The sequence below is a fragment of the Polypterus senegalus genome, chromosome 18 (assembly GCF_016835505.1).
Source record: "Polypterus senegalus isolate Bchr_013 chromosome 18, ASM1683550v1, whole genome shotgun sequence".
Taxonomy (NCBI): domain Eukaryota; kingdom Metazoa; phylum Chordata; class Cladistia; order Polypteriformes; family Polypteridae; genus Polypterus; species Polypterus senegalus.
In genome coordinates this window covers 96,187,226-96,212,024 of record NC_053171.1, presented here as the reverse complement: position 1 = coordinate 96,212,024, position 24,799 = coordinate 96,187,226, and the positions used below count along the sequence as shown (strand labels likewise).

The following is a 24,799-nucleotide window of genomic DNA, read 5'->3' as shown; positions in this document are numbered from 1 at the left end:
TTCAAAAGTCTGTATTATTTTGCTCTTCCTTACATTTTTAATGTTTTCCTTGGCATTTCCCAGGTACCAAAACCTGTACTGAATAGCCTTTTATAGGGTGAGGACATCCATTTTAATATCTTTACAGTATTAAGTAATAAAGTAGTAAATGATTTCCAGGTTAATTCAGACAGAGGCTGTTTATCTGTTCTCATCTTCTTAGATCTGAGTGCAGCATTCGATACCATTGATCACAGTATTCTTATAAATCACCTTCGGTGGGCCTCACTGGCAATGTCTTAAATTGGTTTGAGTCTTACATCACAGGTAGAAAATTGTTTGTTATTTGTGGTAATTATACTTCGAAGATACATGATATTCTATATGGTGTTCCACAAGGACTCCATTCCTGGGTCCACTGCTCTTTTCGATTTACATGCTTCCATTAGGTCAGATTATCCCAAGGCATAACGTGAGCTGCCACAGCTATGCTGATGACACACAGCTGTTTTTATCAATAGCGCCTGACAACCCCGACTCTCTTGATTCACTGACACAATGTCTTACTTGTGCTTCTAAATGGATGAGTAGTAATTTTCTCAAACTTAATAAGGAGAAAACAGAAATCTTACTGATTGGCAAAAATGGATATAATGAGGGAATTAGAAATAAACTTGATCCATTAGGCTTGAAAGTCAAGACGGAGGTAAAGAATTTAGGGGTAATTATTGATTCATACCTGAATTTTAAATCACATATTAATCAGATTACTAGGACTGCATTTTTTCACTAAAGAAATATAACAAAAGTTAGACCACTTATAACTTTGCATAATGCTGAGAAATGAGTTCACACTTTTGTTTTCAGTCGACTAGATTACTGTAACGCACTCCTCTCAGGACTACCAAAGAAAGACATCAATCGATTGCAACGAGTGCAGAATGCAGCTGCTAGAATCTGAACTAGGAAAAGAAAATCTGAGCACATCACACCAGTCCTGATGTTACTACACTGATTACCCATGCCATTTAGAATTGACTTTAAAATACTGCTATTCACGGTGGTGCAGTGGTAGCGCTGCTGCCTCGCAGTTAGGAGACCCGGGTTCGCTTCCCGGGTCCTCCCTGCATGGAGCTTGCATGTTCTCCCCGTGTCTGCGTGGGTTTCCTCCGGGCGCTCCGGTTTCCTCCCACAGTCCAAAGACATGCCGGTTAGGTGGATTGGCGATTCTAAATTGTCCTTGGTGTGTGAGTGTGGGTGTGTGTGTCCTGAGGAGGGTTGGCACCCTGCCCGGGATTGGTTCCTGCCTTGTTGGCTGGGATTGGCTCCAGCAGACCCCCGTGACCCTGTGTTCGGATTCAACGGGTTGGAAAATGGATGGATGGATACTGCTTATGGTTTACAAAGTCTTAAATAATCTCACGCCATCCTATATTTCAGAATACCTTTCCCCTTACACTCCAAATCATAACCTTAGATCTTCAAATGAGGGTCTGCTTATAATTCCAAGAACTAAACTTAAAAGAAGTGGTGAGGCGGCCTTTTGCTGTTATGAACCTAAAACATGGAATAGCTTACCAAAAGAAATTCACCAGGCTAATACTTTGGAGCACTTTAAAACACTGCTGAAAACACATTATGTTAACGTGGCCTTCTTAAAGCTTCATTTTAGTCTAAACTTGATATTCTATATATGCATTTAATTATCATTTTCCACAATCCGTACTTTCTCTGCTGTTCTTTTTCCGTTTGTCCTGTGGTGTCAATCTGCACCACCACTACCTGATCAAAGCACTGTGATGTCCCTCCATTGATGGATTGAAGGCCTGAGGTCCACATGACCATCATCATCTAATTCTTCCACGTGAAGCCTAAAAACCATGAGGACTGACTGAGATCATTGATATTAGGTAGGATGCCTAGTGTGGGCTGGGTTGTCTCGTGGCTTTTGAACCCCTGCAGATTTTGTTTTTTTTTTTTTCTCCAGCTCTTGGTTACTTAGTATTGCCTAATCTTATTTTTATATTTTTGTAAACTTTTCTTTGTTTATCTTGTAAAGCACTTTGAGCTACATCATTTGTATGAAAATGTGCTATAAAAATAAATGGTGTTGTTGTTTTTGTTATTCTTCTTCTAACATCATTAAACCATACGACCCAGAACATCTTCTTGATCACTCCATTTTTGTTTCATATTTAGAAAAATACAGTTTTACATCTATTCATTGACTAATTCACTTACTCAGTTTAGAATGACAGAGAAATAATGTTAATCCTAGCAGCAGTATGAACTGTTGAACGATTTCCAGTAAACGCATGCATGTTTAGAAATGAGAAGGTGCAACTTGGATGTTTGTGGACAGCTTGCGTAGTCAAACTTTGCTTATTAAATTTCATGTTAAATGTGTAATTAAAGTTTCCATTTCACAGAGCACATTTCAATGCATGCATATTTTATTGGTCAAATGTCTGTTATGTACATAATAAGGAGATGCGGGAGGAAATGACAACAGGGAGATGTCAAAGGGTTGGAAACCAGCTGGGATCCTATTTAATCTGTACAAAACAGAATGAAGAATTGAAGAAAGAAAAGGTACCTTGGATGTTCTTCAGTGCCTCCTTCTCAGGAACAACAACAACAACAACAACATTTATTTATATAGCACATTTTCATACAAACAGTAGCTCAAAGTGCTTTGAAAGGGGTTTAAAGTGCTCTGTGCTGCGGAACTCAGTTGAGTCCTGCTGCTAGTCCAGAAATGAACACTGATATTGCTTTTTAAATTGCCCAGGGGGCAGAAAAGGCAAAACCCTCAGCATGAAGCCGGAAGTGACAGTAGTGGCCATTGCGTGACTCGCCCTCTTGCCTACTAGTTAAGAATTCTTTCATCCTTTGTTAGTGTGTTGACTGTCAAAGCTCTCTGTGTTTCCTTTGGCCAGTCTCTTCAAGGTTCCATGGTCCTCTAAATGACCCCATCCTAGAGTATATTGTATATTGTATATTGTTTCAGCCCTCTTTTTTGATTTTCTCTTCCTCTCTTTCCTTTGATATCTTCTTCTAATATAATCTGCATCATGTTCAGTGCCAACCTTTTCATAATATGTCTTGCAAAATTCAGGAGAAGAGTTTGTGTAGGCAGAGCCTTTGTGTTGCTTAATTTGTGCTTCCATACAATTTTTCTGTAAGACTTAAATACATGTATCCCTTTGTTGGAGTCTGGAGTCTATGTCTCATACTCATTTGTGAGCATCAAGAATAAATAGCACTGCGGCATCCCCTTTATTGGCAGCAAGTGTAGATCGCCATTCACAGGCTGTTTTCACTCTTTTCGTTTATTTGAACAAATCCAAATATGTTATTAACTCCTTCCATCTTTTGTGATATTTATAATGCTTAACTAGTCCCAAGTTTCTATCCACTTTTATTACAAATTGTTTCATTTAATCCCACAGGACCAACCTTACAGTGCTCTTTTTAAGTTCAGCTACATGCTGCATTTTTTCCTTGCCGTGTTCAGCTTGTTATCATTGCTTGGAGGTCGACCACCTGTCTCCATTAGTAGAGCTGTCTTATTCACATACCAGTGATGGCGCACTGCACGATGACGATAACGTGCAGTGAATCCACTTGACTTCCTAGTTTTCATTCTCTTTCTCCGTACGTTTATCATTCGTTTGCTCAGAGGTCGATGCACTTGCGACTTCCTGAGCAGCTCTTCTTTTCTCCACCATAGCAGCCCACTTCTTCTCTTCTTTCGTCTGCATCTTTTTATGTTAAAACTGATTAAATCAGTGTTTGTGTTGCAATTACTTAGTACGTGATGTTTGTCTGTATTCCCTATGTCTGCATGTGTTTACTCATTTATGCGTGTGCATGTGTTCGGCCTACAATGGACTAGCGTCCTGTTCAGGTATTGTCCCTGCCTTGTGTTCAGTGCCTGCTGGGATAAGCAAGCAATAAGAAAATGGATAGGTGGATGCCAATAAAAGTTATTATTTTTGTCTGTAACAATACAATCTATTTGATTCATTGCAACTTGTCCTTCCATCTAGAGATCTCCAGCCATGATTACTTGTGGTATTTTCATTTTATTTGCCTTATTCATTTTTTACCATCTTCCGCCATTTTGCACTTAACATCACTAAAAGGCATCTCTACTTAAGGGGGCACAGTGAAAGCACATGTTATTCTAGTATTGGGGTTCAAATTAAGAAAACAATGCTTTTCTCCTGATTCTTTTTGTTAGGGACTTGTAGTTAGATTAGAAAAGAATTGTGAACTTTGTCAATGTCTTTTTTGACCTCAAATTTTGGTTAAAGATTATTAAGTGACTAGTTTGTGAAGCTTCCTAGTAGTAGACTCCTGCCCATTTCTTGATCACTCCTCTACCTGCACTCTAGTGACCCCTTTGTTTCTTGATCACACCAACCATGAACAATATATTTATTATGACATGAAACCTCCATGTGAAATCAAGCTGGTGAATGTTAGTTTCTACATCCTAACAGAGATAGTTTATCTTTTTCCATTTCAATCTTCTTCTCCAGGCTATAAGGATCAGCTCCTAGGCTTTGTCTCTTTGTTTTGACGTCTTTTTAATGGAAATAACGTATTATCAGCAAACACCCTGAACTCTTCAACTTACTTATAAGGTTGTAATTTTCTCATTGAACTTTTCCCTCGTTCCTTCCTTGTCATTCCCTTATCAGTCACAGGCAATCACAGGCAATGACTTGCATACAGTATGCCTATAAGATACATACCCTTGTATCATGCCACTGGACTTTAGTTTTCTTTTATTATTAAAATACAAAGTCTACTACAACACAAAGTTAAATTAATACTGTACTGTGTTCTGCACATATGACAATATTTATATGACTAGAAACACATTCTAAATGTTTTAAACTGAAGGCTCAGCAGTGCTTTACAACCAAAAATGGACACCCTTGAACTATAAAATGGAATATATTATGTTTCTGGATTTGATTTTTATGAGAATTTTTGTGTATCATAAGAAAAACAGAAATCATCAATATTTCCAATAAAAGTAATATTACAAATGAATAATTTAGCCCATAAAATTTACCTGCAGCTGTTCCAATAACTTTGCTTTGGGCTCCACTTGATGCTTCTCACAACTCTGCTTATAGGATGTTAGAATCCCTTGCAATGTTAGGCTGCTGACTGAAAAAAAAAAACAAAAAACAGTACAAGAATTACATTTGCTTTACAAGACATTGCAGATCTCAGTTTGTTTGTTATTTTACACTAATATTAAAATTACGTAATCATGGATGCTACACATCTTGTTTAACTGATAATAGCTGACAGGAAATCTGTATCTCGCTTTGAGCATTAGGCCACTTTGTGATCTTGGCACATTCTTTAGAGATCCATGCAAGAAATTTGGTATACTTTCATCACATGTATAAAAATGTGGTTGTAAATAATGCTAATCGTGTTCTGCCATAAATTATTCAGCAAAATTTATAGCATAAGAACTGTATGAAAATATTGTATACAATATCTAAGAAGAGCAAAATCACTAGCAGATTGTAGAACTGGAAACTTATTATTCCATCTTCCATTGTTTTAATTGCCACAGCAGGCAATCTTTTAGTCTAAACGAATTATTTATGCAGTTTTATTAAAAATTTCAATTTTAGCATTGTTATGGAACAAATAGGCAATGGACACAATGTAGGACTACATCACTTTAAAACTGGGCACACAGGCACCATGTCTCCGGGACAGAGAACTACACCTCACAAATTGAATCATTTCCATTTACATATGAGCATAAGAGATATTCCAGATATGTGTTGACATTTTATTCCGTCAAGTTCATTAGGCCAGTTAATATTGGGGTTGTCTGAGAAAAAACGAAAAAACAACGTTGTCAGGGTATCTGGACTTCATACTGTCGATAAACACATCCTCCTGTATATACTGTATGTCAATGTGATGGTGCTTTGAGTGGCACATATTTTAAGAGTTATCATTTTGAATTACTGTATTATTTATTTACAGTATCTTGCATTTATTTCAATTTTGCATCTTGCTGTTGCTGTGGAGCAGTGGTGCCGTGGGTTCAGGCTCCACAGATGTTCATTGTTGCATGGAGTTTGCATATTATTCCCTTCACCGCTTAAGCTATCCAGTTTTCTCACTTCGTTCCCAAAGACCTGTGTGATTAACTTGTAATTCAAACTGGTCCCTGAGAAAAAAAACCAAATAGTTCCTGCCTTGTACCCTGATGTAGCCAGGATAAGCTCTGCCTCCTGGGACCCTAAATTGGCTTAAGCGTTTTTTGTTATCTTGCTGTACTTTACAGATGACATGACTGGTGTATGCTACATGCAGCCTTGACTCAGAGACCATATGTGTTTCAGCTTTGTCTCACCGGTAGAGGTAGCACATACTGTATCTCTGTTTATTTAGTATATTGCTGTTACGACTCTTGCCTTAGAATTTGAACAACTGTGACCACAAATGAGCACAAATTTAGCTCTGTGAAGTTGAACTGCCTTCCATTACAAACACATTGCCTTCTTTATGTACTGATCCATAATGGCACAACAGGTGGCATCCCACTTAGTGTCCTTGAGTATGTGATCCACTTTTCAACTGAAATATTTCTTCTGTAAGTAGCCTTCTCAGACCATTTTCTTAAGCCAGTCAGAGCAGCACGTGCCCTACAGCCTAGAGATGCACTCAGTTGCTCTATTCTGGTCACTTGTTTAGTGTTGCTATATACTTATATAGTGTTAGGACCAAAACTGCTTGGAATACTTGAGACACTTGTGCTGGATAGAGTATGACCATTGTATTCCTTTACTTATACATTATCATTATTTTATAATGGAACCAAACTTTTTATTGATCTTTTTAGTCCTTTTCCAATTTTGTCTTTGATAGTTTGTACAGGGCCACTGGAACTCACACCACTAGCGTCAGGGACAATTTCTACCATTACGTGTTGCTGAGCAATCAATCATAAGAATTCAATTATTGTATGTATTGCAATTGAGGGCATGCAGGGTCGCAATAGACTCCCCTCTGTTACCTGGCTGGGAGGCCCAGGTGGCAATTAGACAGTCACAGTGGTAGGGCATTCCCTGCCTTAGCCAGAAGGTTGGCAAAAGGTGCCAGTGCAGAAGTGGGTACACTGGCATCTCGGCAGAATTGGACTGAGGAGCAATCCCAGGGCCAAGAGGTCAGTATCATTAAAGGACATGGGGAAACAACCTGTCAGCGCTTCATGCTCCCTGAACATGCTAGGTGGCAGCACCCCTTGGTGGGGATGGACACCCAATATGGACCAGTATGGACACCCACAAGGCATGCTGAGAACTGTAGATCTGCTTTACTAGGTTCAGTGAGTGCCGCAGAAGACTACTGCAGGAATCCATGATTCTTATTTTGTGGGGCTTCCACGGCACCTGAAGTACTCCCATGTCTTACATAAAAGGAACGATTCTGCCTCATCCAGGCGAGTTGGAGTCAGGTGTGGAGGACAGACAAAGCTCACCTGGGAAGAAAGAAAGAAAGAAAGAAAGAAAGAAAGAAAGAAAGAAAGAAAGAAAGAAAGAAAGAAAGAAAGAAAGAAAGAAAGAAAGAAAAAGTTTTGAATTGAGTGAGTGCCACTATTACAAGGTATGTTAATTATAATAAACCTTGCATCTGCACCTGGGACTTGTGTCTGTGTGGTTGTATCTGGGGTTTGGGGTGTTTCAATGCCCCCTACTAGTCACAATATACTGTATACTAGGGGGTTCCCCTCCGCTCACACGTCACTGCCGCTCGCATTGTGAAGAGGGGGGCTGAACGCACCACAAGGAGACGCGGTCGCTCCTCTGAAACCCCCTCTTAAACGGTGATACAATGGGAAACAAATACAGTTTTTTTTTACCTCCTCTTGGCTCGATCAGCTGCTGCCGTGCCGTGTGATCTGCATCTCATGTGGCAGTTCGAACATTTAAAAGCCTGTACAGCAGCTGTCCTACTCTTTGTCTTTTATTTCCGGCACCAGGCGTGGTTAAATCTTTTGGCACAAAGTCTCATCTCGCGGGACGTGAGTTCTTGATATTTTTTAGTTTAGAATTTCAAAATGGAATAAGAATCTGAAAATCTAACAACATCACATTAAAGTTCGATAAATTCTGAAAAGAATAATACCAAACATATATATGTAGGTTTTAAAATAAGCCCAATTTAAAGCGTGACAGAAACATGACATAATATATATATATATATATATATATATATATATATATATATATATATATATATATATATATATGATCCTCCATACTTGGGAAGTTCTGCTAACCTGTACACATTGTACCTTGTAATTTAAGCCTTTTGCAGACAGGGAAACTATACAGGTGGCTGCCCAAAACCTTAACTGTGTGTCCGGCAATTTTGCAATTTCTTTCACTATATATATATATATATATATATATATATATATATATATATATATAGTATATATATATATAGTATATATATATATTGCATAGTATGTGTATTTTTAATTTTTTTTATTTGTTGTATAATATGTTTGTTTTTTTTAGAATTTATTTATACTGTGTACACATGACAATGAACTTGACATGAATCGAGTTGACTTGATATGAGAACATTTCATGAACAAAATTCACTCAATCTTTGTGAACAGGTAACATGCAGATTCTACACTGACTATAGAAAGGTTTACTTCAACTCAGGAAATGAAGCATAAAACTGTAAAGATGATGCAGTAAGGGAGTAGGTGGAAATGTGAAATGTGTGGTTTGGGACAATGGTAGAACTGTACAAGGCTCTTTTATCTAAAACAACATGCATAGACTGCAGTGAGCTGGCGCCCTGCCTGGGGTTCGTTTCCTGCCTTGTGCCCTGTGCTGGCTGGGATTGGCTCCAGCAGACCCCCGTGACCCTGTAGTTAGGATATAGTGGGTGGGATAATGGATGGATGGATGGATGGTTTTTATCCATTTCGCTTACAAAAACAGATCTACTCACTTTACTTTCTATGAATTGAGCACCTACAGGTTTAATCAAATTGCTGTAGATGGCACATTAAAGATCAGTCAGAAAGCCTACACTGGTATCAACATGGATTAATCTCCTACTCCTTAGCTATTAGGATATAGTTGGTTGGATAATGACTTACTGACTGACATGCATAGACAAGGGCAACATTCATTTTCATGTCAGGATTGGTGGATGGACACTGGAAGATTGTGAATGAGATATTTCCAGTGCCTGTATTAAGGACAGTTGGCAGGGGGGATTAAAGCAGATGGAAACCTGTTTTGTTTTCTTTGTATGCAAGAATGCAGAAAGCGCTGCTCTTGAGAGGACTGATACTGGAGAGAGTGAGTGGGACTGTGTTCAGTGTTTGGGACACAGTACAGAAGTGTTGCCAAATGCACATCCACCCCACAGATATTTGTAAGTATACCTTATAGGAGATATGCTTTCGTAACAGGACCCTGAGTAGATTTAAGTATTTTTATTTTGCTTTATACCATTAAAATATTACGCAAGGTTTAAAGGTCCCAAAGTCCTGCTCTCCACCACACTACTTGGTAATTAATTCCACGTGTCTCTGATTCTTTGTGTGAAGAAAGATCTTCTAACATTTATGTGAAATCTGCCCTAAACAAGTTTCCAGCTGTGTCCACGTGTTCTTGTTCAAGAATTTATTTTAATGTAACAGCTGGGATCTACTGCACTAATTCCATTTCTAATTTAAAACATCTTGAGCATGTCACCTCTTAATCTCCATTTGCTTATATCGAAAAGGTTCAACTCCTTCAATAACTCCTCTAAGCTCATAAGTCTCAGTTCCCAATTTCGGCCAGGTCATCTCTCCTAGTACTTTCATTTTCTCCAAATTCAATCCTTGCAGAAATTATCTGAATATAGATCTCTTGTGTGATACTTTGGTTTCATTGCAATTATTTTGAGTTGAGTGATGCTAAGAAATTTCCCCAACTTTTTCACAGTGTGCAATAAGGGAGTGACAACACTGAGCTCATCTTATTTAGTAAGTGGTGTAGATGCCACAGGAAAGGAAGCTCACCTGGAAGGAAGAGATGGACAGACAGCCACTATTAAAGTAGAGATATCACTAGGGAACTGTTATTCCCTCAGCACGCTAGATGGCAGCAGTCCCGGATATCCACACCCAGTGGGAAGCCAGCAGAACATGCCGGGAAATATAGTCTGGCAGGGCAGCCCTGCTGGGGTCACATGGTGCCGCAAGAGGGCGTTCCAGGGAAACAAGCTCCCTACTCTAATAATGGACTTTCGTGTGACCTGGAAGCACTGCCATCGAGCAGTCGCATCGGCACCGGAAGTACTCCCGGGTCTGTAATAAAAGGGGCCGCACTGCCTTATTCAGACAAGTTGGAGCTGGGTGGTAGAGAGGCACCACTCGACTGGAGGAGGGCAGTGCGGTGGTGAGAGAGACCATATTGAGGAGAAAGAAAGACAAGTGTTTTGTGCTTTGTGTAAATACTTTTTTGGAGATATTTAAAAAAAAAACAACCTTTATTTATTTTGATAAAGGAGTTTGCTTTTGTGATCATGTCAGGGTTTAGACAGGCTGGTGCCCAGGTGTCCATTACAGTGGATTTTAATCTTTCTAGACACTTTCCCACTCACAAAGAAGAAAATACATATCTTGAACAAACAGTTTTCTTTACAGCATTGTAACGTAATGTTCCCAAGCCTCTTAATCCAATTCAGCATTGCAGGGGGCTGAATCTATCCTGGTAACAAAAGGTGCAAGGCAAGAAACAGCCCTGGATGGGGCAGCAATCCATCAAAGGGCCAACCACAAACACACTCACGTAGGCCCAGCTTGGAATCACCAAACATTTGCTTGGGGTTGTGAGAAGAAACTCCAGGCAGAATAAGGGAACAAGCAAATTCCACATAGACAATGACAGAGTGCTGGATTTGAACCCATCTATAAGCCAGCAGCGATATCTACTACACCAGTTGTTCCAAAATTCAGTCCTGGGGACCTGCTGTGGCTGCATGGTTTTTATTCCGACCAGATTTACAATCAGTGATAATAACTGATGTCATTTAATTAGCTTGTCTTTTGTTCTTTTCTTTGACTCTGCATTCAGCAAAGCACAGCAGTATGCTGTTTACATTTACAAGACATTTAGAAATATTTCTAATTTTTGCTCTAGCTCTAAATGCTCATCTCTTTTTTATTGTCTTCCTATTATTTCTCCTTTATTCTGTGTAGTCTGCTCCCATCTTTGTATCCTACAAGCAAAGCAGACATCCAGGCAAACGACGCTGAACGATGAAAGGCTGCAATTGCTTCAGCGTCAGACCCATTAATTAGTAAATAATAGATTAAACATCCAGAAAACCTGGAAAAGCAGAATGAAAATCAGGATGAAAATATTGTTAAAAAAATTAAAATATATTAAAATATTATTTATATTCAGGCACGTGCGCATGGGAGGCAGCTAAAGGGCCTGAATGAGAGTAATTCCACACCAGACCAGGGGGTGGCGGAGTACACTGACTCTGTCTCACTTCTCTGCAGACCAGTTATGGGAAATTCCACCTGATCCTGATGACATCACTTCCGGTCCTGGGCCATTGATGACATCACTTCCGGCCCCGGCCCCATTGATGACGTCATTTCCTCTGCTTGCCATTAAAACCGCCATTTTGACCATCTCTAATTAGTTCTGTTCTGGACTCTAATCTTTACACATCAGTACAATAATTCATCCTATTTTACAGCCACAAAATAATATATGGGTCGCTGACCCAAACCATTCTGTGGTTTTTGTCAAGTTTGTGACATCCTAACCTTCTGTAATTTCTTCATTGACCCCAAAACACATGAACTAGAAATAATAGCTCACTTAATTAGGCGAGGAGTCCAATTAAAAACAGAAGTTGGTTGGAACAAAAACCTGAAGGGTCCCCAGGACTGAATTTGGGAACCACTGCACTACACAACCATGCCGGCCTATCAGTGCAGTAGGCGTGTGTATAAAAAATAACATTAAAAATGCTTGTGTAATTTTTACATGTTAAATATTATGGTTATTTTCATAAAATGAAGGGTAGCTGTGACGATCCTTATTGACTACCACTTTTAAAATAATTCAATAAAGAATTAGTGATTGCATGCTTACCTTGTGTATATATATATATATATATATATCTATATATATATATATATATATATATCTCTCTATCTCTCTATCTCTCTATCTCTCTATATATCTATATCTATATACATCTATCTATATCTATCTATATCTATATCTATATATATATCTATATATATATCTTATAAAAAAAAATCCTGGAAAGGAAAAGCAGGACGATGAGACGTGATCTTCTCGGAAGTTCTCAGAAGTTCTCGGAAGACACTTAAAAGACCCGCGAGACGCAAACAATATCAAATAAGAGCACTCAGTCGTGTAAAGGCACGTAGCACACACAGATCCTGTGCTCTCAGCACATATAAAGCGTATAAGGACAATATGTTCTACATGAAACATCAACGACTAAGCAAAGAAGAAAGAGCAGCGTGGAGTAAAGAGACCCAAAAGTGCTGGAGAGAGAAAAAGGCAGATAAGAGATTATGAAAGCAGTGGAATTCGTAAGGCTCAAACAAACGACGGCGTGATACACATGCAGGGAAAGGTAAAGAATATGAAAGCAGTAAAATTCGAAAGTATTGTAGCGTCCCAGCCAGGTTGAAGTCTTTTTTCTTTTCAGTGACTGTTAGGTCCGATTGAGGGAGGGAAGAGTACAGCACGGAAGACTGATAGCAGCGCGACAGCAGCAGAAAGACGCAGATGATCCGACAGCACCTCCTTAGCATGCGTTCAGCCACCCCCATGACAACGCGAACAGCATTATAGTCCTGAAAAAGAGATTTAAACACCCCCGGTACCGGAGTCCACAGACATCTAACCTAGCAGTTTTTGGATTGCTGTTGGCAGACATGCTTCATGTGCTCCCAGCTCTTAAAACAACGACAAGACTAGCAAAACACGCAGCTCACCAGCAGCAAATAGCCTGCAGATAATTAGACTGCTTCTCCTTAGCGTGCGTTCAGCCAACCTAACCCTCGCCCCCCGCTCCAACCCTTCACAACGCGAGCGACAGAGATGCGAAGTGGCAAAAGGACAGGTGCTGTACAGGCTTTGAACTGATCGGGCAGCAAGACAAGCAGAACAGGCAGCTCGCAGCAGCAGAAAGACAGCAGATGATCCGACGGCATCTCCTTAGTGTGCGTTCAGTCGCCCCCACCTTCACAACGCGAGCAGCGTTATACGCCCTACGAGACAGAGATATAACCACGCCTGGGGCCAGAAATAAAGTATTGTTTTTACAAAAGTTTTAAAATAAAAGTCAAAATAATGCATATGTAACAATTCCCATGAAACTAACAATCTCTTTAAATTGTATATCCGGTAAACCAAACACGGGTGTGGGCAAGCGAAGCGAGCAGGGGGTGGAGCCCCCTAGTATGTATATACTGTTTATTCAAGATATTTGGTTAATAAGTTCCTTTAGATAAGTTAATAGAATGGAAAACGGAAAGAAGGAAATAATTCTATATTAAGTCTTCTGACAAGCAAGCAAAGAGTTTCTTGATTTGAGTTTAACCTTTTGGGATATAATTTGTGAGAACGTCGTTACACAGATTGAATACTTTCATTTAATGGAGATCTCATTGGCCATAACTAGAGCTTACAGCCAGCTCCATAAAAACTTTCCTAAAGATCTAAGACTCTTCGCTTAAAGTTAAAATGAACAATAAAATGTCATACCTTCAGTGTGTTTATGTATTTTCCTGATAGAAAGAAAAGGGAAAGGAGAGAGACGTTCCTCTCTTTAGTCTGACCCCTTTTCCAGACTGGTGTTTGCAGGCTACAAAAGGCTTAGCAGCAGTACATATGTGTGAGACCCGTCAACACTGCTTTAAAGGATATGGCAGAGGAAAGTTCTTGTTAATCACAAAAACTAAAAAGACAACAGTGATAATCATATGCAATACTAATGTGTTTGTTAAAAAAGACGACTCCAACAGTTATAAACCAACAAAACAGCAATGTTTAAACACCAGAGTCTTGGAGATAGCTATGTAAATATCAAATGTTTGGCTAGCAAACAGAAAGAAATGCTGCAACTGAAAAAACACACATATTTAAAACCATTCACAAACATCTGAAGAACATGAGCTCAATGGAAAATCTTATTAGGACTCACATACTTTCTTGTGGTTTGCTGTTTTTTTTGGTTTTCTTTTACAACTGATGAGAGAATTTTTAAACCTCAATTAATCTACCAAGCTCAGTAAAGCAAAAAAAAAGGAATTCTAATAGATAACAAATGGATTCAGAAATCAGTCAGGCTCCTTCACTATCTGCACACTTTACTTCATTATATACTTAATTTTAAATTAATATAAATTTTATATTTGTTGCCGATCAATCTACATTCTATAACCCATAACGACAAAGTAAGGTTTCCAAATTTATTAAAAGCCAAAAACTGAAATTTCTCATTCACTTAAGTAATCAGATCCATAATTCAGTACTTTGGAGAGGCCTATTTAGCACCAATCTTGGGTAAGACTCTACAGGCTTTGCACACCTGGATTTGGACGGTTTATCTCTTTCTTCCTGGCAGATCCTCTCCAGTTCCATTGGACTGGATTTGAAATGTCTGTAAACTGCCATCTTCAGGTCTCTCCACAGACGTCCTATGGGTTTTCTAGTCCCAAATGCACTCCAGTGTTGTCTTGACCACATGCTTCAGGTCATTGTTGTGCAGAAAGGTGAACCGTCATCCCATTCCGAGGTCATATGCACTTTGTAGAAGTTTTTCATTCCAAGACCTCTCCGTATTTGGCTACATTCACCTTTTTCTCAATTCTGACAAATCTTACTGTCCCTGTCACTGAGTGGCACCCCATAACATGATGCTGCCACCACCAGGTTTCAGCAGTACCTGGTCTTCTCTAGACGTAGTGCTAGGAGTTCTGCAATAAGAGTTCAAATTTTATTTCATTAGACCATACAGTCTTTTTCCGCATGCTCTCAAAGTCATTTAAATGCAATTTGGCAAACTCCAAGCAGGCTGTCATATGCCTTTTACTCAAGGGTGGCTTCGACCTAGCCTGATTGATGGAGTGCTGCTGAGATGGCCACCTTCTGACAGGGTATCCAATTTCAGAAAAAGATTTTTGAAGCTCTGTTTGAGTGACCATTGGGTTCTTAGTCACCTTCCTGTCCAAAGCCCTTCCTGCCCAGTTATTCAGTTTCGCCGAGTGGCCATTTCTTAGAAGAATCTTGGTGGTTCGAAACTTCTTCCATTTCAAAATAATTGAGGCCAATGTGCTACTGAGACCACTCAAAGCCTTAGAAATGGTTTTATAACCTCGCTCTGATCTACGCCTCACTACAATTAGATCACGGAGGTCTGCGGAGATTTCCTTGGATTTCATGGCTTGGTTTTTGAGCTGACGTGCAGTGTGAATTGTGGAACCTTCTATACACAGGTGACTGCATTTCTAAAAGATGTCCAATCAATTCAGTTTGCCACAGATGGACTCCAATCAAGTTCTAGACATCTGACAGATAACTAAAGCAAACAAGAAGTATCTGCTGTGGTGGGCTGGCGCCCTGCCTGGGGTTTGTTTCCTGCCTTGCGCTCTGTGATGGCTGGGATTTGCCCCAGCAGACCCCCGTGACCCTGTAGTTAGGAAATAGCGGGTTGGATAATGGATGGATGAAGAAGTATCTGTCCACAATTTGGAGTGGCACAGCAAGGGGTCTGAATACTTAGATATAAGAAATAGTTCAGCAATTAATAATCCTTTCTGAAAACATGTTTCATATTGTCATTTTTGGCTATTGACTCGAGATCAATGGCCAGATATAGGAATGTACCATTTAACATTAAACCTGTAACACAAAAACGTGTGCAGGGGTAAAGGGGTCTGAATACTTTTTTAATCCGCTCTATGAACACATTCCAACAGGAGATAATTAGTCTCTCTTTAGGAACTGTCAAAAGTTGACTGTGAGTAATGGATATTTGCTCCCCAATTGCTAGCATGAGAAAAAGTCTGCAAGAAAATCCATCTATCAAGGAACTCAGTTACCAGAAAGGGTTTTTTTTTAATGATAAGGTTGTGGAAAGCCTATCTCAGATGCACTGGGTGCAATACATGAACTGACCTTGTACTGGGAGTCAGTCCAGTGCAGGGCACATTCACTCACAGATCCAGCCTTTGCCAGTTGACCCAATCAACACTTCTTTTGGAGATAGAAGAAAAATCACAGTATGTGGAGTACAGCACACAGAAAACGTTAGAACATGAAGACCCCCCAGAGAATAGATCAGGATTTGAAACCATTGCTGTATCTGCAAGCTGTAAGGCAACTGCACTAGCAACTGGGAAACAGGACTGATTCTAAATAAAAATTAGAAGACCATTTTAAAATAACATGTATTGTTGAAAAATAATGACAGAATGAATTAAAAATCGTAGCAGAGTCTGGAAACAGCAAAAGACGGTGAACATTTTGATTACATTTTTTGAACATGAAAGACGTTGATTTTTAAATATTTTTTTCTGTTAAAAATATAAAGAGCCATGTGTCATCCATCCATTTTCCAACCCATTGAATCTGAACACAGGGTCACGGGGGTCTGCTGGAGCCAATCCCAGCCAACACAGGGCGCAAGGCAGGAACCAATCCCGGACAGGGCGCCAACTCACCGCAGGACACACACACCCACACTCACACACCAAGCACACACTAGGGGCAATTTAGAATCACCAATCCACCAAACCTGCATGTCTTTGGACTGTGGGAGGAAACCCACGCAGACACGGGGAGAACATGCAAACTCCACGCAGGGAGGACCCGGGAAGCGAACCCTTAAGGGTCTCCTAACTGCGATGTATCTCACAGTTGCAAATGTTGATGCTAACTTGACACTATGAATAAGCATGAGCATGAGTGTCCCATCTCATTCACCCACCACCATAATGGAACAGGCCCTGACTCCTTCCCACTCTTAAATGGAGAAAGCTGGTTCACAAAATGAACACAGTCTGATGTAAAAAAAGGATTGTTAATAACTGGGTATGCAATGGATTAATTATGTATGGCTATTATGTGTAAAATAAGAAATAGAATGGCTTACATTACTTTTGAATTAATCTGTATTCTTATTGTAACGCAGACATCCATCCATCCATCCATTATCCAACCGGCTATATCCTAACTATAGGGTCACGGGGGTCTGCTGGAGCCAATCCCAGCCAACACAGGGCGCAAGGCAGGTAACAAACCCCGGGCAGGGCGCCAGCCCACCGCAGATAGTAAATTATACAGGTATCAAAAGATATTGACTGAAACACTTTTATAGTATCAGACATTTAAGGTTTTAAATAAATGTACTATCAGAAGTGGCAGCTTGTGATTCTTTAAGGGGTGCTGCTGCCTCACAGATGCAGGACAATGGCCACTGCTGGTCTAGAATTTGCATGCTTTCCCTGTGTCTGTAAGTGAGGTCATATCAAGGCACCTTGATTTTCTTCCCTCATCCCTAAAATGTGTATATTAAAAAAATCTATTGACTCTAAATTTGGCAACCGTCTCTGTGTCCTGAGACAGATTGATGCCAAAAACAGAGCTGGTTCCTGCCTTTTGACCAATGCTGTTGGGATAGCCTTAGCCTCCTAAGGCTCTAATTTTCATTCAGTGGATTTGCAGGAGGTGGCACAGTGGTAACGCTGCTGCCTCGCAGTAAGGAGATCCAGATTTGCTTCCCGGGTCCTCCCTGCATGGAGTTTGCATGTTCTCCCCGTGTCTGTGTGGGTTTCCTCCAGATACTCCTGTTTCCTCCCACAGTCCAAAGACATCCAGGTGAGGTGCATTGGCGATTCTAAATCGTCCCTGGTGTGTGTCTGTGTGCGCCCTGCCCAGGATTTGTTTCCTGCCTTGTGCCCTGTGTTGGCTGGGATTGGCTTCAGCAGAACCCCATGACCCTGTAGTTAGGATGGATAATGGTTGGATTTTCAGGATTTAATGTAATGTTTTGTTTCATTTAGATTGATTGTAAGTTTACCAACATTCAGATTTTTTATGAAAAAGATACCTTCACTCTATGAAAGTAGGCTATAGAAAGATATTGTGTTAGCCACCGGTTTACTGTTTCATTGCTGACCTCACCAATCTTTTCCCAGCAAACCATGCACCTGCTGCTGGCATATGATGGGTTAACACTTTTGCAAACTGGATCCAATTTGTCCTTTCAGAGTAAAATTGCTTGCAAGCTTTTAAAACAACAACAATAATGAATAAATAGGTTTCTGAATAAGAAATGTACTGGCATAGTCAAATTAGTCCTGGCTGTGCTGATCCTGAATGTGGGATGATGACTGACAGCTTATATAAGGCTAGAAACACTATCATTTTAGTTAAAAGAATGTAGGGTGAGGTCAACGGCAGAAACATCTGCCGCGGCCTCAGATTGTAATAAAAGCACACTGTGTTTCGGAGATCAAATCATTTCAGTTGGCATTGCCATCAGTATCCAACTCGTTTATGGAGTTTATAATGCCTTTTGTTGACCCCCAGTCTTGGGCAATATTAGCCATTCTTAGCTTTTATTGTAAAGGGCTATTAAACATCAAAGTGGCCATTTTTTAAAGCATCTTACTGATTATCATAGTAAATATCAGGAGGTGCAGAGGGAAAATAAGCAGGAGAAGAGAAAGCAACTCACCATCTTTCAGCACTTCCTTCTTCTCAGCAAATCCACTTACTAATTCTCCATCTGGCGGGAAGGAGACACGTTTATTGTTCTTACATTTCGTCTTTGATTGAGGAGGGTCAGCCAACTGATCACTGCACTCTTCTTCAAGGGTTCCCATTTTAAATTTAAGAGATGAATCAATAGCTTCAGCTTAAGTCATCCCACCTAAGCAAAGCCCACTTCTGAGACAGTATCTAATTAAGAACTTCTTTCAAGCACTTCTGTCCCTGTTTACATGTTCATACACCTCCCCAGTCCAACAAGATGAAAAAATGTTTATCCCGTGGTAATCACTTCAGTTCAACTTTACTGATGTTTACTGGATTTTAAGCTTCAAGAGTCTGTATCTTGAAAAGGAAGACTTTAAATTATGCCAGCCACCTAACTTTACATTTGGATGCTATACATAATTTACACAGTTGGATGCTACTGAAATTTAATAAAACAGTAATAAAACATAAAAAAGACTCTCAAGAGTGCCGAGTCGTGGGTGTTATTGAGATATGAGGTACCTTAAATTCACATCCCTATTCAATCGTGCAAAATGCTTCGACAGATAGTAATTCTCCCAGGATGTCAGCCCATGTACGGAAATGCACTCCTTCCCTCTGTTCAACACTTTTGTAAAGCTGATATAGGATATCGTGCCATTAATTATTTATAAATCAGGCTTCTAACATGCATGTGAAATTCAATATTTCCATATCAAATAGCCAGATAAAAGAAACTAAAGCTAAGAAGGCATAAACTACATTTGCACAACACATCTTATTTTAAAGGCTCTCTTTACTAAATGCTCTAAGTGTGCCCTGGGTATGCACTGTGGAGATTTCTGGGAACGAGTTCATAGGCACCAAATACTAATTATTAATATGAAGACACAGACGAACTCTTCAAAGTATTGTTAATTGCCCCTACGGGTGTAATGTCAGTAGTGAATACATTATGTGCAATATGCTGATTGCATATCACCAGGGTGAGGAAAATAAAAATAAAACATTTTTTAAAGAAAACACATAAAGTTTTACTTGTAATTTTTTAGCTTTCACTTGGGATAAAATATTTAAAATATAGTGGTATATGTATGTACTACTCTTGTAGGATAGAGAGAAGAGACTTTATGAAGCAGCTGCAACAAATGTCAAAACTCATTGACAGGCAAAACTTAATGTGCAAAAATATTCCAAATAACTTAGAACAAATATAATACAAATAAATAAATTGATCTTTGTTATTCCTCAGGTGAGGGATACGAGTTTCTATACATGTGAAATAGAAGGCAAGATGTCTGATCAGGCTCCTTGTGGTCAGAAAACACATTGTGCAGTTCAGCATTTTTGTTTCCTTAGAGTCCCATGACACATGGCCTAATTATGCTTCTGTCTCACACCCCTCATCTTTTATCCTTTGGATAATGACCATCTCTTACCATTACCATAAATTTAAGATTCGTAAACAATGCAGAGAAGACATGGGAAACATAATGGAGTATTTTCATCAGAGGAGTCTACTGGCCTAAACAGAGTAGCCCCAAATAACCAACGGAGCAAACAAAAAAAGAAACATGCGCTGTGTTCAATATTAAAAATTCAGGCCACTATTAAAAGTCTATGATCAAAAGCCTTTTTGTATTTGGATTAATCTTTTGATTTTTCTAAATTAATATACTGTGTGACACACATAAATGGTCAGCTACTCATGTCGCTCTGCCCACAATTTATATTTTGGGTGTGTTTTATCTTGGTAGAGTTATATATATATATTTTGCTCTACTTTCCCCTATTGTATTATTAATATGTACCCTTAGAATGCCTAATCTCACAGACTTACCACTGTTTATAAAGTATTATTGTTTATAACTTAACCCCACCTTCCCTTCTATATCTATAACCTCAGGCAATTAGATGTAGTAAAAAGACAAGCAGGAGTTAAGTCACACATAAAATAATGTATTACTGATAATATTCATAAATAATAACAAAATGCAAAGTACATTTGAATATTGGTAACCATACAACCTGATTATATGGTGATGTGTAATTCAGGTGCCACACAGACTTGTAGTTACTTAAAATGTCTCTACTTAAGGCATCGTTGGTGCTCAGCTTTCAGCCACATGTCTGTTCAATATGGCTGCTGAGCTGTGCTCTTCATTGTGTTGTCTTCATCATCACAGGTTAGAAAGAGATGCTTCTTCATCATATGTTGGTGAGAGACAGAGAATGTGGTTGAGCAAGCAAATTTATATGTTTTCTGTCCAACCCCTACGGCCAATCCAGACAGCCATACCTCAGACCAATGGGTGAAATAGATCATCTTATCTCCTGCCCCAAAACCATATGTTAAATATCCTGGCTTCCTTGCAGGGGGTTCAAAGACTTTAGCAGAGAAATACTCAAACTGGTTTAAGACACATCCCCCCAAATCCTGTCATAAAATTACAAAGAGACAGTCGTAAAGGGGGGGGGGCAAAGATGAATATCTCTAAATTAGTTTGGTTTGCCTAAATTATAAATAAAGACATACAAAACATTTATCAAGTTATATGCAAAATCTCACATCACAACAGGGTGAAAACCATTAAGCCAATTTAAGATTACAGGATCCATCCATCATGCTATATCCTAACTACAGGGTCACGGGGGTCTGCTGGAGCCAATCCCAGCCAACACAGGAAACAAACCCCGGGCAGGGCGCCAGCCCACCGCAGGGCACAAGTCCACACAGCAAGCACACACTAGGGACAATTTAGAATCGCCAATGCACCTAACCTGCATGTATTTGGACTGTGGGAGGAAACCCACGCAGGGAGGACCCAGGAAGCGAACCCCGATCTCCTAACTGCGAGGCAGCAGCGCTACCCACCGAGCCACCGTGCCGCCCAAGATTACAGGATAGATTGTGAAATACAATAGGAACATAAAAGGATTTGAGGGGGAAAACCAGTTTTTAGAAACTTAATAAAAATTTGCATATTTAGATACTGACCCACCTCTCTTAACAAGATGAACTTAGTATGGCAGAGAGTGTCATATTTCTCAAGGAGGCATGGTGTCATTTAGGCTACGTCACTTAAAGAACATAAAGGTTTAATCACTTTCAAGATTTTAGAAATTCGATAATAATTAACATATTTAGATATTAACTCCTGCAGTGGGCTGACACCCTGCCCGGGGTTTTTTTCCTGCCTTGCGCGCTGTGTTTGCTGGGATTGGCTCCAGCAGACCCCCGTGACCCTGTAGTTATAATATAGCGGGTTGGATAATGGACGGATGGATGGATATTAACTCATTTCTCTTAAAAGGATGACCTTGGTTGGGTGTATCATTCTCTTCATGTAAGCTTGGTGTAGTTTAGGCTAAGGGGCAGACAGATATGCAGATGTGGTCTTGTGATTAAAGGTCCAGTGCTAGCCATTATATTACACCGCCTACAGTTAATGTTTTCAAGGAACTGCAGTAAACTTATTCTTGAAATTGTGTTGGTTAGAGTGGACGTCCAAAGAAAAAGAACAATCTAAGATTCCCTCCAATTATGATTCACATAGACAGTCAAGTGAAAAAGTAAGTACACTTGGAAATGGTTGACTTTTTAAATGTATTTGAACAGGCAAACATTAGATCTTCATGTAAATAGTCAGGTCAGGTCAGATTGGGGAGCATGCATTGGTACAGTGCGTTGCCACACCCACCACACAACAAAACAGCTCAGGATCCCGGATGGCAACTGCCCAAGCAGACACGCGGTCCAGTCCCTCCCGCTGGAAATGACCATCTATATGCCACAGCCAGGTGTTATGTGAGCATCCCCTTGGCCTGATCCAGCCACTCGGGTCCTCAATAATGACGATCCTGTGATCGCGATCATTCTCAGACAATCGAGCCACATGGCATTTAGTGCCTAAATGACGGTCCCTCAAAATGCAAGTAATGCACCTTATTTGGGACTCTGTGAGCAACCACTCATTCGACACAAAGTCAAACCAGCAGTACCCAAGGATTCTCTGAAGAGACACAATACTGAAGGAGTCCAGTCTTCGTCTCAGGTCACTGGAGAGCATCCATGTCTCACAACCATACAGCAAAACAGGAAGCACCAGGACTCTAAAGACTTGGACTTTCATCCTTTTGCAAAGATATTGGGAGCGTCACATAGCCCTTTCCAGCAACTTCATGACTCCCAACCATGCTCTTCTTAGGAAAAGTCACTAGAGGCATGAATGTCGCTGCTGAGGTAAGTAAACCTCTCGATGAGGTCGACACTCTCTCCACAGACAGACACACTGCTAATGATGGCTGTGCCCAAGGGGTCATTAAAGGCCTGGCTCTTGATTTTTATCAGGACACTCACAAGCCCAGATACTCAGACTCCTCTCTTAGTCTTTTGAGAGCCCTGATCAGAGCCTCCATTGACTCTGTGAAGATCACAGCATCGTCAGCAAAGTCAAGATCAGTGAATCTTTTACCCTCACCAACAGATGCCCCACAGGCGCTGGACCCCATGACCCTGCCCAACTCCCAGTTCAGGCAAGTATTGAACAGAGTAGAAGCAGAACACACCTCTGATAAACCTCTGAATCAACTGGGAGAAATGGAGAGGTTCTGCCTCCACTCTGCACAGCACTCACAGTACTAGTGTACAGGCCGGTCATGATATCCAGCAACTTTGTGAGGTTGAAGTCTCAGAATGTCCCACAGGGCAGCTTGATCAACTGAGTCGAAAGCTTTACAAAAATCGACAAAGGCTGCAAAGAAACTCTGTCGATATTCGTGTTTGTGTTCAATGAGAACACTCAGTGCCAGGATGTGGTTGATGGTAGACTTCTTAGGCGTAAAACCAGACTGCTCCGGTCGCTGGTAGGTGACCAAGTGATCACGATCCTATTGAGGAAGACCCTAACAAGCACCTTACCTGGCACCGAGAGCAGCGTTATCTCCTGGTAGTTGCCACAATCCAGGCGATCACCCTTCCCTTTCCAGATAGGGACGATAAGTCCCGTTTTCAAGTCAGTTTGGATGATGCCCGTCTCCCAAATGGAAGCAAAGATTGCTTGTAGTGCCAGGAGGACAGCCTTACCACCAGCCTGGAGAAGTTCACCCAGGACACCACAGATCCTTGCAGCCTTCCCTATCCTCAGCTGGTTCACCGCCTGTGCAATCTCAGTGAGACTGGGTGGTTCACAGCTAATTGGATGATCAGCCTCAAGAACAGTGGACCCATAGATGTCCAATGTCCTAGCCAGAGGATGAGCTTTAAACAGCTGCTCAAAGTAGCCAGCCCAGTGGGTCACAATTGCAGCATCATCTGTAAGGACCATTCCATCACCAGCCTTGACTGTGACTCTCTGAGGAATAGATTCTGATGTGCATAATGCTTATTTTCTTCTGTAAGCAGGACACGGGTCGCTAGACCATAGATGGTGTGTCACTTGCTCACAGTGCCTGCAGATAAAGGTGATATACAAAGAAATAGCACATAAAACTGACATGGTGTATTCATTCTCATAATCCAAATTAACATAGATGCAGATTTGTTATGTGGGAAAAGTGAGTACAATTCTCCATTTATCACAACTTCAAATTAATAAAATTAGAATCAGGTGTTCCAGGTTAGGTGCCAATGACTAGAACCTGCGTTAGAAAGTATGAATGTGGCCCCTGTGTTATTTAAACTACAGCTATTGAGGGTTTGGTGCTCTGTTTGCTTTTGACTTGTGTGGTGTCATCAAGCTGAGAACAAAAGAACTCTTAAAGGCCCACAGAAAGAAGGTTGTGGATATCCATGTGAGTCCGGCAAGGGATTTAAAAAGATCCACTGTAAAGAGAATCATCGACAAGTGGTGTAGATTTCAAACAACTGCTAATTTATCTAGGACTACCCGGTCCAGCAAATTCAGCCCAAGAGCTGACTAATTTCATAGTAAAAGAAGTCTCCAAGAACCCCAAAATTTCATTACAGGATCTGCAGGTGT

General features: G+C 40.3%; 1 protein-coding gene across 1 annotated transcript in view; it reads right to left on the bottom strand.

The window, feature by feature from the left end:
* The window catches only part of si:dkey-288a3.2 (protein phosphatase 1 regulatory subunit 37), a 244,370-nt gene extending 225,424 nt beyond the window's left edge, over positions 1 to 18,946 (bottom strand). The window contains exons 1-2 of the mRNA XM_039741206.1: positions 18,799 to 18,946; positions 5,069 to 5,166 (exon numbers count right to left, since the gene is read on the bottom strand). Of these exons, the coding sequence (XP_039597140.1) occupies positions 5,069 to 5,166; positions 18,799 to 18,946 (246 nt within the window). The remainder of the gene's footprint in view (positions 1 to 5,068; positions 5,167 to 18,798) is intronic.
* Between the last annotated feature and the right edge of the window lie 5,853 nt (positions 18,947 to 24,799).